This window comes from Pomacea canaliculata, linkage group LG6, assembly GCF_003073045.1.
Source record: "Pomacea canaliculata isolate SZHN2017 linkage group LG6, ASM307304v1, whole genome shotgun sequence".
Classification (NCBI taxonomy): domain Eukaryota; kingdom Metazoa; phylum Mollusca; class Gastropoda; order Architaenioglossa; family Ampullariidae; genus Pomacea; species Pomacea canaliculata.
This window is the reverse complement of record NC_037595.1, coordinates 15,421,180-15,435,534: the sequence shown is the minus strand read 5'-3', so window position 1 is coordinate 15,435,534 and position 14,355 is coordinate 15,421,180. Positions and strand designations below refer to the sequence as shown.

Here is a 14,355-nt window from a genome sequence, read left to right as displayed (position 1 = left end):
GTTACCGTTCTTAATGTTATGGCAACGTTGAAACAAGAAGCCGCTTGAGAAGCAGATCGATAAGAGCCCTTTACTCGAGGACAATAGAAAAACATAACGTGTATTTGATCAAGAATCACGGTAAAGGAAGAAGAAAGGAACAAACTGGGGCGCAGACTTGCATGTTGTCCTTTAAACCAGGTGTTCTGCTCAAAGTTCACTACACTTACAGCCAACTTATAGAATGTGGACGTTTACCATCGAATTTCGAATTTTAATGATGAGGTAAGCTAAGTATCCAAGTTTTTAAAAAAAATATGTATCATTTCCCTCCTCACAGATATTCAGGACAACAAATAGACTGAAAAGAATAATTTTCTTGGCATAGCAAAAAGCAAGGAAAGTGAGGTTAATTGAAGCTTTATAATTTGTTAGAACATATGTAAATTAATTTTTAAAGGTTTTATAATTTGTTGACATTTGGTGTCATGGTCTGGTGGGAAGCATACTTATCTTTCATCATAGACTACGAATGCACTGTTCACACCAGACCTATAAAATTATTAAAGGCATTGATATTACTATAAGCTTAAATTTTACAGTGAACCATTAATTGTCATATGTCATACCAGAAATTTTGAGGACATTGGCATATTAATATAACAAACATTTTCTTCTCTCAAAAAGTTAATTAAATTGTTCCATCATAAAACACACTTCCTATTAACATTAAATTTGCACAAAACACTAACAACTTCTGCCTGGGTTTTTGAAATTTGTAGTTTTTTTCTGATTGTGATTAATGTTTGAAAGTCTTCTGGCATGTGCTCTACAGTGGAAAGATGAGGATGTTTAACAATCTTCGAGAAAGATTACACACATTTATATTAAAACTGAGAAAAAAAAGTTCGCTTAATTTGATAAAAACATCTCATAAGAAATGCCTTGCTTTCAAGCTGCAGAGATTCTTCTGTCACATGAAAATGGTGTAGAAATATTGGTTTACTGTAACAAAGTATAAAACTGCATCCCCAAATGCACAAGATGTTGGTTGTTAGCTTAAATATGTTTCATAATGATACATGATACAATATTCTTTGCTGTATGAATAAAATACTGTATTACAAGCCACTTAATTTATTATAGAAGTAAAATGAAAGTTGCAAGAAGATATGAGAAGTTAATGAACACCTAACATATTTTGCTCACCATCAGAGAACCTATTTGGGAGAGAAATTTTTGATAATTAATTGATTACATTTCATGAAACTTTTGAACTGACAAAATTCATCATGAATCATTTCAGTTCCTTTACTGATTGCTGGGGGGACTAAAGGGATGCTGCAGCTGACAAGGTACTCCACAGTGGCCTTTGTTGAGCAGCAACACTGAAAGATTAAAAAGCTAGGCGCATCTGTTTCTGTTATCAGAAGTCTAATGGTAAGACAACATTGAAATAAACCTTTTTATAAAACAGCAATCAAACATTCAGATGAACATTGCAACAGGTGGTGACTGTAGGAATTTTTGGTATATGAAATTTCTTTTTTTTTTTTTAACTTTGTTTGAGATGTATGGCTTCATTTAGTTCAAGCATTTTATTTTCCCATAGTTCATTAGCAGTTGAGCAAACACTCCATTAAAAATTGACTTTTTATTTTCTTTTGCTACATTCACTTGAAACTGAAAAAGAACTATTTTGAGAACGTTAAGGAAGAATGCATTTTTCCAAACTGCACTACTCACCTATTTTACTTTTATGTGCTTGTCTAAAAACTAAATGAAAAGGTTCATAATACTGCTCAAACTGTGCAGCTTCATAGCCAAAGCAGAAAAGCAATACATTCATCATTTCACGGTGTGTGTATTTTTTGTAAATAAATGTTTTGCCTTAAGAAATGAGATGTTTATTGATCACATTGTATGTGGAGTTTTTATCAGTTAGAAAGCAGTATCGTATATATTGTAGAAAGTGTGTATATATATATATCCTGTGAGTGAACTATTAACTCATTGTCCTTCAGTCATGTCTGTACAGATTTAAAAAAAAATTCTTTTCAGCATCAGTGGGGATTGCAGTAGTTGTGTTTAACTATCTTCTTCTTATTACTGTTCCTTTTCACCCCCATCGGAGCATAGGGCCGCAACTACAGTCAATCTGGTAAAGTCCAGGTGGTCTTGTGAATGGTTTTGTGTGAAACAACTGTGCCTCCGACTACAAGGTCATTGAAGAAGCAGAAGTCTGTGAGCAGCTCACCATTTTCATTACAGTTGCCCACACCCCTGTTTTCATATTATGTGCGTTTTGTCTCTGTTGTCATTTCCAACTTTGGCATTCATGTCGCCCATTATGATCTTCAGGTCTCGTTTTGGAGTACGATCAACCAACGCTTGTAGGGAGTTGTAAAAGTCTTCCTTTTCCTCTTCTTTAGCTGCTTTGGTAGGTGCATAGCACTGTATGATGCTGATCTTTCTTCGTTTGGAGTTGAACCTGGCTGACATGAAAGTGGTGGGGAAACTAGTTCCCATGCTATTAGTGCTCTTGCTTCCTCTGGTGTCATCAGTACTGCTACTCCTTGTGTGTGGTCATGGTCAGGATGTCAAGAGTAGATGATAGTCTCCCCTGATGAAGTCTGGTCTGGCCACTGCCATTCCACCTGGTCTTGCACAGGCCGAGGAGTTTGATGCCATAGTTCTTTATTTCCTGGGCTACCTGAGCTGATTTCCCTTTCTTGTATAGGGTTCTGATGTTCGCCAACACAAGTCATTGGCCCTTCCGAAGAGGGATCTTCCCATCCAGGCTTTCGTTGTGGGGGTGGCAGGCCATCTAATGACTGGCAATTCCAATGACTCTTGTTTAATTTTTATGTGAAAAAAGTGCACTGAATGTGTTGCAAGCAAAATGCACTTACAGTCTCTTTGATTTCCAGGGAAATTCAACATCAGAAGATGTTTCTCGTGACAATGTTGACAACTTTGCATCTGTCTCTGGGTGTAAGCTTTTTTTTAAACTTTGCATTGCTTTTTTTTTTATTTTGTTCTGTCATTAAGTATGTGTCACGAAAGTAAATCAATGCCAAGTTGTAAAGATTGTTATTATTTTATATACTCTGACAACACCTTCACTATAAATACTAATTTGAACATTTCAACAGTCTGTCCTCATAGGGCATATTCAAAAGTACAGCGTGGGCATACAAATAATTGGCATGGGGTCACAGACAAGGCTATTAAATTGTGGTGTGTACATACACAATAGTAAATGCGCTTAATATATAGAGCTCAAATTCTAGATATAAATATTTTGTTTACAACATCAAATGCTAACAAAGAAAAAATTATTTTCATATAGGATTCCATAAACATATTGCAGGATTAGCTAATGTTACAAGAGCAAGCCTCTCCTGGCAACAGTAAAACAGTACATGATACATTTAGTACCTTTTCCAAAACAAATACAGAAAAAGACTCCCAAAATTTAATAAAAAAGACAAAATAGAGAAAAAGTGAATCATCCTGTCTCATTAAAGAACTGACACCTGCAATCATTTTGTGTTCTCTCTTTAATATACGCAGATCTTTTGTCTTGTTTTTTTTATCTGCAATGTGTTTTTTGCACTAAGTGTAGATTCGTTATAAGTGTTTTGCATGTCTTGATAACCATGTCTAATTAAATAATTATTTTCCTCTCGGAGACTGATTTTGCTTTATATTCTGTATTGCGTCTCTGTGACTTTGCATAATAAGCACTCCAGATTAAATGTTTTTCAGTACAACTTTCTTTCTTGAAATATAGAAAAAAAAACTGTAAAAGATCACATTTTTATTTTACTTACTGGGTTCAGGTCTAGAAGAAGAATGAAATTATCTTCTTTCCCCAGTACCCAAACATAAAAGTTTTCTTTTTCTTTGTAGGTATTATTACCCTTGAAAACTTCTGTTTGTCATGTAATCCTACCTGAAATGCCAAATGAGTTATAGATACATAGTATAATTTTTTTAAGTTTATGCCGTTTATGTACCATGGACACTCACTAAGTCTGAATATTTATTTGAGTTATTTTGCAAAATGTATGATTAAATGGATTTACTTTCAGTCACACAGAAGGAGCTTGGACAGCTGATAAAGCGGTATGCCGCTTATGATAAATCAGAGAAAGGTCACATCGGGATAACACTTTCTGATTGCCTGACTATAATAGAATTCTGTGGAAATAAGTTCATAGCAAGCATCATAGAGGCCCACCTGAATGAGTCTACACATCGAATTCACCTGAAATCATTTATAGATCTTTGCACTCTTCTCAGTTCTAAAACTCCAGTGGAAGCAAAGAAAAATTGTAAGTGTTCTGTTAACGAGAAGGAAACATTAGTATCCTTTTTGTAGTTATCCTAGCTCAGTTATTTCTTTAGAAGTTTGTATGAAAACGAAGTGAAATACTTCTACTAATAGTAATAATAGGATTTGTAATGCATATTTCCCAACATGGACACGAGCTCAGTGCGCTCAATGCAAGACAATGAACTGACAGTCATACATACGCATCAGTAAATAAATAACACCATGATTGGATAAAGAATTGAGGGGTGGACAGAACTGTACTCCTGGATTAGAAGGCTTTGAAAGCAGGTACAATCCAAAGAGGGGAAGAGAATTCCAAACAGTGGGACCAGAGAAGGAAAAAAAAAGCGCCTTACGAATTTTTCCCATCTAGTACATGGCACAGCGAGGAGTGCACCTCAGACACAAGGAAGAGACCGACTCAGGGAGTAGGACGTCAGTAGCTCATATTAGCAGGTATTGTTGTCGTTCGCCTCTTTCACACTTGGAGACCAGCTCTTGATATGTAATTGGTGGTCTTCTGTAGAGACTCCACTGGCCCGTACAGCTTGTTGTGCAGGGTCTCCGACTGTGGCCACGTCTCTTTCCTCAGGGTACGGAGATTCCTACAGTCCTGTAGGATGTGTTCTACAGTCTGGTCTGCCTCTCCACATGAGTTAGCAAGTATGATGATGCAAGGCTGTGAAGACAAGTTAGACAACGGCAGCAAAGTGGCAATCTTGAAATCAATTGGACTGTCAGCTGGTGCAGCTCGCAAAGGATGGGTGTATCATAGTCATTTTTTGCCTTAGGAAATAGTACTCGCAGCATTATTCGAGTCCTTTAAAGTTTATCAAATAGGCGGTTAGGAAGATAGACAAAATGAGAGCTGCAGGAATAACACAGAAGCAGACATGACCTTTTTTGTGGTAGAAACTTACAGGAACAGTCAGATGTGAGAAGTCCAGCATAGCTCAAGGTAGAAGGACAATGGACTTGCAAATGTGAGATTCAAGAGATAATGATGTGTTGAGATGTTTTAGATTTAGTGACACAAATGTAGAGAAAGCCAAGTATTAATGATGACTAATATTTGCTTTTTTTCTGGGTTTTTTTTTTTTTTTTTTAAATAGATCTGTTTCAACTTGTGGATGTGTGTGGCGCAGGAGTACTGACCCATGACGAGGTGTTTCGCTTGTACAAGTTAATGTTTGGAGCTGCTATTTCAGATGATCATATCTTAAGTCTGACATTCCTTGCTCTCAAACACCCAGATCTAATTCACCCAGGAGAAATTACAAAAAATGAATTCTTAAAGGTAAGTTTTACTCCTGAATGCAGAAAACTGTTGCATGTTTTGTAGCATTGCATATAAAAGTAAAAGCTGCTATCTTTATGCACATTGCAGAACCCAGCAGACAATAGTCCAGTTTGCATATGGCACTACAAACGCTAATTAAGTGACCATCCAATATAATTTGATGCTACATTGTGCAAAATATAATGAAAAAGGCATAAGCAGGAAAGAAGTGACTATGTCACAGGGAGCACATGCAGTCCTCATTGACTGCAAATCTGCCTTGCATGTCTAAAATTATTGCTATAGGAAATATCCAGGTACCGGAAAAACTCTTGGAGCAAAAGTTCCTGCTTCTTTTTTAACTTTTATTCTTGCGCTTTCAGGGGTAAATATCCTGGGTAAGATGTGGGGTTAGGGAGGAATAAGTATAAATCACAAAAAGGGAGGATAGTGCTAGCATTACATACATTAAAGTAGTTAAAGTTTACATATATATATACTTTTTTACAGATGATTCCAGACAATGAGGTCTTGTCAAGAATGACTGTTGACTTTTTAGCTTAGAGAGATAAAGAGAGATAATTACTAGAATGAGAGAATGGGAAAGAGATGTCTTAAACTGTTTTTATTTTGCTCGTTAATGAAATAACAATTAAACACATCTCTTTTCCGTTTTTTCTGTTATTAGATTTTACGATTTTACAAATAGCTTTTTAATTAACCCTTAATCTTTCTGAGTTGTTCTGTTGCGCTGTTCAATCAACATGTTAACCCACATTAATTTGTGATAAAACAAAATATTTTTTAAAAAAATCTTCTTAAACTATAACGTTTTATTGTTAAATATGCTGTCCAATACCATGTGGAAAATATTAGATGTCATGAGATCAACAGATGTGATTATTATTTTTTTTTTTTTTTTGGTATGGAAGTCGTACTTTGAACAGCTGCTATGAAGACAGCTGGTATCACGAAATTTGTGAACTCCAGTCTTTATCTCTCTCCCTTTAAACCACTGTTATAAAGATGACTGGTGCCATCAGAGATGGAAACTTTCATCTTCATCGATCATCTTTTGTTTTCTCCTTTTCCATGTATTTCCTTCTGTTCCTATTTCATTGTGTTTTCCATATTCTCAGAAGGAGAAAATTACAAGAGAAAGGTGCCTTGAAAGCTATGAAAGAAATTCTTGTACAAATGATTGTTGTGTAACCAGGTCACCATGTTCAGATAGACCAGGCTGCAACATGTTTAACTGAAAGAGATGGAGAGAATTGACAGATGAGAGTAGGAGGGAGAGATGAAAGAGAAGGAACGGCTCATATAGACTTCACATAAACCCTCAAATCCTTTAATACAAATCAAAACTAGTCATGACCAGATACGAGACATAAAATTAACGCTATACCAATACACATAAAGCCCCAACAAACCTGACAAATTCCCGACCCAGATCCGTCCCTATTTCTGTAATGACAAACTTCATTACCTAAATTTTGTTTAATGTATTTCTTTGTTTTGAAAAGTATTTTGGATTTTCCATCTGCATCTCAGTAGTTTTTTAAAATTGTTTTGCAGTACACATTTCATCAGCAGATTTTAAAATTTTATTCCATATGATCTTTACTGTTATTTTCTCTCACAAAGTGCTGTCAAGGTGAAAATATCTTTACCAGCAAAGTTTGCAGAAATTTGATTAAAATAACAAACATATGTAGTTTTTCATTCATGTTTATTCAATATTCATATCTGAAATCTAATAGTATAAATACAGATATCCATCAAACCATTACAGTCAAAAACAAAAAAAGTACATACACACATTTGAAGGGCAGAATATACTAGCAAAAGTGTTAACCTTTCCCATAATCCTTTTTCACACCCACCCTTTTGCAATATGTTGGTCTTGTCTTTGTTATTTGGTTCTTTTTTGTGTTTTCTGTATTTGATTTTATTCTTCATTTAATATGGTTGTTTATTCTTTTATAGTTCATATGTTATTTGCTTTCCTGTCTCTCATATGCTGTCCATGTTTGTTCTTGTTCTTAATTAAGTGCTAAGAGCATACTGCTTAGGAGTGTGAGTATGGGCTTTACAAATTTTGCATTTATTATTATTAATGTCAATATCTATGAGTTGTCTATGAAATAAAATTAAATGACAAATCACATAAATATTACCTTGTTGATTATCTTAGTTGACAGTGTATGTTCACTTGATTCTCAAAATAACTTGAAAATTCCTGAAAGCTGATAATTCTTCCACTTTTGCACATCATCTTTGGAAAACAAGCTAATTCTCACAGTAGCCTCAAAATGATCATCAGCACCACTGGTCACATAATATTTGCAGATAAGGTGCTGATAACCTTCATGTAATAAATCCTAGGACAATAAGAAAAATAAATCAGAAATATTTATGGATATTATTGAGAGAAAGTCATAATGGCATATATGGCAATAGCACACAATTATGAAATTGCCTGAGCACCTTTCCCGTTTTTTAGACATATACTACAATAGATTTTATCTATATATTATATATACTTCAATAATTATATGTACACTGCAATTATATATATTTGCAAAGGCACTTTCAAAGACTACCACCAAACTGATCTCCGTGCAAAAATATAGAAGAACGGCATGTCTCAAGCTCTGATTAGTAATTTAAGAATGAAATTCACATACCTTTAGCTCTGACAATGTTTCAGTGCTCTGCTCACTGAAGTTTGCGCACGTAGTGTAAATTTCCGTCGTCATTTCGAGTTTCCTTGGTGATAGCTGTGTTTTTCCTACCGCTGTGTACTGAATTTTAGGGGCATATGTTCCGTGCACTCTGATTGGCTGAAATTTTTCCGACCCTATTCAAGGTGGGGGGAAAATTTCGCATCATGACATGGCCAACTGTCCTTATTGCGTTCGACAGGGGTTTGGTCCCTGGGTAGAGACAGCCCCACGGGACGAAGGCAGGTCAGTCTTCACCATGTTAGACTGTTCGCTATCAGTGCTGTGTTTATTAAAACAAAAATTTGTAACTGTAACTGTGTTATCTTGATATGACTGTGGGACCGCTGTGGTCATTCTCCTCCTGTCGCTCCGTCCCTTCTGTTATTCTAGTCTAGTCGATCTATATTCTCTCATGAGATCATTGCGTAGCCCCAAGTATATCCGTGTAGGGCGGCCCACTAGTTACAGATGTGTTGGAATTGTTTGACATTTTTACGCGGGGGTGGGAAGTGCACTCGTCCTTCGCCTTGGGTTCAACATTATCCAACACCCGCCCTGCTGAGGCGACACGCAATACGGAGAGAAAGACCCACATAACCCTTTTCCCCTGCACAAAGAGACTTCGGCAACATCGCAGGGTTTATGGAGAGAGTCGCGATTGGCTAGGGCATGTCACATGCTCAAGGACTTTCTGCTGTTTTTAACGCACGTCGTAGCCGCTTTCTCAGCGATGCACACGAGCGACCTACTTCAGGACGGGACACGCAGGCCTGTCTGTAAAGTGGATAATTTGATGTAAAAAAGATTACGATCCTGTTGACAGAAAGATAGTCTCTTAGCAGGTGAGTATAGTGCATTTTATTTCATAAAGCCCACTACGAATTACGCGCAGTCATGCCTGGTAGACACAGCCCTAGCACAAACGAGAGACATTTGTTATACAGTATACTAATACACGTCCCAAAAGCAGTGGACCGAAGTGTCTATTTTGTGCATGACTAATACAAAACAAATGTTTCATTTAATGCGATGAACAGAAAAACAAGACGTAAACTTAGAACATGTCAAACAGAATAATTTGTCTCTCTCACGCATGCACATACAGAGAGTGAGACGGCATATTGTTAGAGGGTTGTATTGTTAAAAAGTAAGTCTGTAATATATACCGAGAACAGCAAAATGAAGATTTCAGTTGGCAACAACAGTAACCCATTCGCTTGACTGACGCCGTCGAGATACGGTATACGATTTTGCAGGAGACCCAGAAGCGAAAACAGCTGGTGAGACAGTGCCAGCAAATGTCAGCAGTGAGGCTGGTAACGTTTGGCAATCAGGCACAGCTGGGGTCATACCCTCTGTCGTCGGTTCTTGTTTACTCTTTTGTCTGTACAACGCGTGTTTGTGCACCCACGTTTTACCCTGATGGTCTGCTCTAAATTCTTTTTCGCTTTTTTAGTTGTTGGCTCTCCTTAGGATTTGCAACAAACCGATCGAGTTTTTGAAATGCATGGACTCTTCCATGATCAGACGAAGGTAATGCAGATGCAGTTGTGAAGGCAACCGTTAAAACTAGTGCGCTGATGGTTGCACAAAGGCGCAGCATGCAGTTCATTAGCATGAGCTGGGCTTTCATGACAATTTGGGATCGAGATTATTATTTCCACACGTATTTAGATCATTCACAAAACCTGACCGTTATTGCTAAACTACTGTTCTAAAAACTAAAGATTTTAAAGCACGTGTTTTTCTCACGGTTTTTAACTAAACTTTTCTAATCATGAATCGCTCTTGTTAGTTGTTTATGGCTTATCCAGACCTGAACCGGCGTCAAATGTCACAGGATGGTCGACATTTGTGTAATGATCCATATCAGCTGTCGTACCTAACCGCTTGAAGAGCTGAACAAATGAGTATGGATCAGCACCTGTACAACATCGGCAAAAACAGTCTATAGTCTATACCAGTGATGCCCAACCTTTTTCGGCCTGCGGGCCATATTCATCTCGGACAGCCGTGTCGCGGGCCATATCCATTTGGGACAGCCGTGTCGCGGGCCACTTCACCGCAAAAATACAAAAAAGAAAAAAAAATAGAGCAGATACCATTTTTTATTAGAAAGAAGTTGTACTTACGATTAATTATATAGTAATTAGTGGGATTTTTGAAGTTGTTTTCCCGAAACCAACTTCTGAATGTCCGGCCTCATCGTAGAGACATCAAGTCGGAGAACTGAATCGAAATGTTCGTCCATCAAAAAAAAAAAAGATTGGGAAACGCCCCTACGTATGGATAAATACTTCTTCTTCTCTTTTTTCGTGTTTTTTTTTATTTTTAATTTTTTTATTACTAACATGCCGATTTCCTGCACTGTGGGCAGAAGTTTCGCGGGCCGGATATGGCCCGCGGGCCGTAGGTTGGGCATCCCTTGTCTATACTATCAGCACACAAAACTGAACTCTGAGCGGAAATGTAAACATGCTATGGTTTTGATTAAAAAAGAGCCTGAAAGTGCATGTACAATAAATGGGAAGACGATGCCCACGAGTCTTGTGAGTTTATTAAAGTCTTTCAAATTTTCTTAGTAAATTCGACATAGTAGAAAACATTTATTTATTAATGGTGTAAATGAGTCTTTATGGTCTAATAGAGAATAGGAGCAGAATACACACTTTTGTATTGCAAACTATGGTGTTTTGAGAAAATAGTCGTATCTGGTAATGAGAGCGTGCCCAACAGTGTCTCGCTCGTTTCTTTATATACAACTAAAGGCTTTGAATTATATGATTTGTAGTCAATTAGGAAGGCGTCGTTTGTTGCGGGGGATAGGTTCCTCTGTAAACCCCGCTTTTGGGATTGCTGTTACCTCAGTCCTCTAGCTAGTAGTGAGTTCACAGTTAAGATCTCGTTGAAGAAAAGCGTCAGCCAAATAAAGGAGAAGCTTATAAGAGGGACAGGAAATAGTCTGTAGGATCTATAAATGTGGACTCGATATAAAGGAGCCTCAGAAGTAGTTACATACCAGGAATATTGCAGGATCAACAAGGCACAAGCAGAAATATAAATCGAAAGTCCCAAGATAAACAAGACATTTGAAATGTGCACCGATTCCTCAAGAGCCATCATGAAACATTATCTGTCAATATGGGAGACAGAGATATACCTCCGGTTCCAACAGAGCGTTAACATTAAATAGAGTTTTGAGACATAAAGCACTACAGAAGTCAAACAGATGAACTCGACAAGCTACGTGGAATCTCCAGATAAAAGAAAAATCGAGGATAAATTACCCATAGCCTAGTTGCGGTGGGGGCAGTTATCTGTTAGTGGTTTATTGTGTCTTAGTGGTAATTTCACACGATTTGTCATGTCCCCACTATGGGTGGGAAAGGGAATGGATAAGGAGGAATTCGTAATAATCGGGGGAAAAACCCCTCTGTAATTAGTCTTTTAAACGCTGCCATTGTGACCCGTGCACAGAATTTTTCAGTCCGCCAAGTATTGGTGAAAAGAGCTATACCACTACACTACCGGAGCGCATGCAAAATCAGTGTTGCACTAAAACTGCAGTTAGTACCCCGACATGTACTTGAGAGCAGTGATCAAAGAAGAAGATAAAGAATGTTACTGTGCTGAGCGATTAGGATTCAGTAATAAACATAAATTGTAAGGAAAGATAATAGAATGTAAACATGGGTACTCTGTATACTCATGGGGAAACATACACGTGATCAGTCGTGCAAGATGAATGCAAGGTGCGAGAGGATAAGGAGGACAGGTACTGCAGGTAGACACACTGTCAGCGGTAATTCCGAATGATCTGTAAAGTATGCTACAAAGGATATGAAACTAGGTAAATCCAGACACGCAATACTCAAACATGGCAAAGTCTCCAGGAAATGCAAACAGCTACTGGTCAGCGCCCAAAGCAGACTTGGAAAAGAACAGTAGAAAGTGAGGCAAGGGACATCGGAACCACATGGGCGCAACTGAAGGGGACTGCCCCAAAACGGGTCTACTGGCGAGGTGGTGTTGTGTCCCTATGCTCCTCAAAAGAGCAACAAGGAATAAACTAAACTATACAACTGATCAGCGTGACTGGAACATATACACCTTCGCTGTTAAAAAAAGCGTGCAACTTTCAACAATGGAGGAGGTGCTAGGGACACAGATGAAGCAGGAACAACCAGGGGTCACGAATTTTATTTTAGAGGGGCCTTGCAAAAGAGAGGATCATCAACCCAGGAGCCGCCACCAAGTAAACAAATAAAGAACAGTGGCACCAGGAAGGCATCTAAGGAGAACTGGATCGAGGAACAATGTAGTACAATTGTAAATTGAACGAGGTGACAGCAAGAAAAAAAGCCAATCAAGTACGGGAGACCCACACTAAGACAAGTCAATACAAAACTTTACTAATCGAATACAGCATTGACCATTTTCTCACAGAAATCACTGGCATACAAAGCTGCCAGACTAAATATTGCAACGACCCATACAACTTCTACCTGAGAACAGACACCAACGTCCTCCACAGCAGCCAGACTAGAATCAGTGAGTCTGCCGATCTACTAATCGTAAGGAAAGAGGTCGAGATCGTTGTATACAGTCTGAAGGGAGGAAAGTCCCCTCGCGTTGACAATGTCGCAGGTGAACTGCTCAAGGAAGGCGGGGAAGAAACAACCCAGTCCCTGACTGCTTTGTGCCATAGAATGTAGGAACGCCAAAAATGACCAGAAGGATATATGCAATCACTAGTCGTGAGAAAGGAAACATTAAACAGTGTCGGAGGTCAGGCACCCAAGCAAAGTTATGCATAAAGTAATCCACAATTACTTCAACGCCACAACTGATAAACTGCTAGAAGAAGAACCGGTTGTCTTCAGACCAAGCAGAAACACTGTTGAGCAGATCTTCAAGTGTTACATCGTGCGGGATTTCTTTCACAGCTTCATTTGATTTCAAAAGGGCACTTGATAGAGCCTGGCACGAGGGCTGTGGCGTGAGAAGCGAAAGTTTAACCAAAAAAAAAAAAAAAAAAAGAGCCTCACTTAAGTCACGGAAACACTTTAGAAAAGCTTACTGAGCCCAGTTCTTCCTAATAACCAAGTGGGATACATTTTATTTCAAACAATGGGTGTCCATCAAGGGTGCCCTCTATCTCTTGTACTGTTAAACATCTTGTTGGAGAACATTCTGCGAGAAACGTTCACGACCACCACACGACCTGTCCATCGGGGGGGCCCATATGCAATCTACGCTTTGCAGACGACATTGATTTCGTGACAGGCAGCATCAGTGAAGTGCAACACCTTACCAACAGACTGATGGATAGCATGAATTGGTAATAATAATAATAAAGTATTTTATATGACATTTTCCTGTCGGCAGCAGCTAAATTGGCTTTATAACACATCTGACTCAGACACACGTACAAGAAGTGTAAGGTATGACACGAGAAATCCATCAGCTATTAACTACTTAAAGTATTCCCGGAAAAGGTGGATCCTAAGAATTCATAATTTTTATGGAAAGGAGACCAGTACTGAGAGGACCAAAGTCATGGTTAACACAAACTTGCCATCAAATAGATACGAGAGTGTCGACTGGTGAATACGTTCGTTGATAAAGTCAGCACATGTAGCTGTCAGATTTTATTAATGGAAGAACACAAACACATAAAGCTATATTCAAAAGCATCACGAATCAGAATTGTGTTTACTAAGTGTAATGTGCTAAGCAACACAAACTGAATCACTCAGGCTCTTTTCCTCCATTGACAAATGGAAATCATTCAAAAATTTAAGACTGACATTGCATTTCAAAAATAGTACGATAAAAAGTTTATGTCGCAGTCCTCACTATTGCTTACTAAGCAATTTTGAGAGGGAACCGCGAAACAACTCTAGAGAGAGGAAGAGGACGTCTACTCTTCTATGTTTATATTTGATAATATCCAGTGTACACCATTTGCTCGGTTCATGTTTAAAATTTATTTCATTCGATGCAAATTATATTAGAATAGTTAC

General features: G+C 38.0%; 2 protein-coding genes across 2 annotated transcripts in view; both read left to right on the top strand.

The window, feature by feature from the left end:
• The first annotated feature begins 125 nt into the window (after window positions 1–125).
• Window positions 126–6,483, top strand: LOC112565896 (calcineurin subunit B type 2-like). The gene is made up of 6 exons (XM_025241770.1): window positions 126–264; window positions 1,286–1,419; window positions 2,910–2,973; window positions 4,077–4,319; window positions 5,434–5,618; window positions 6,111–6,483. Exons 2-6 carry the CDS (start codon window positions 1,417–1,419, stop codon window positions 6,162–6,164), a joined length of 549 nt encoding a protein of 182 aa, XP_025097555.1. The 5' UTR covers window positions 126–264; window positions 1,286–1,416; the 3' UTR covers window positions 6,165–6,483.
• A 1,824-nt stretch (window positions 6,484–8,307) lies between these two features.
• LOC112566151 (excitatory amino acid transporter 2-like) overlaps window positions 8,308–14,355 on the top strand; it is a 39,225-nt gene continuing 33,177 nt past the window's right edge. Inside the window, 1 exon segment of the mRNA XM_025242129.1 lies at window positions 8,308–9,171. The gene's annotated coding sequence lies outside the window, so the exon portion shown is untranslated.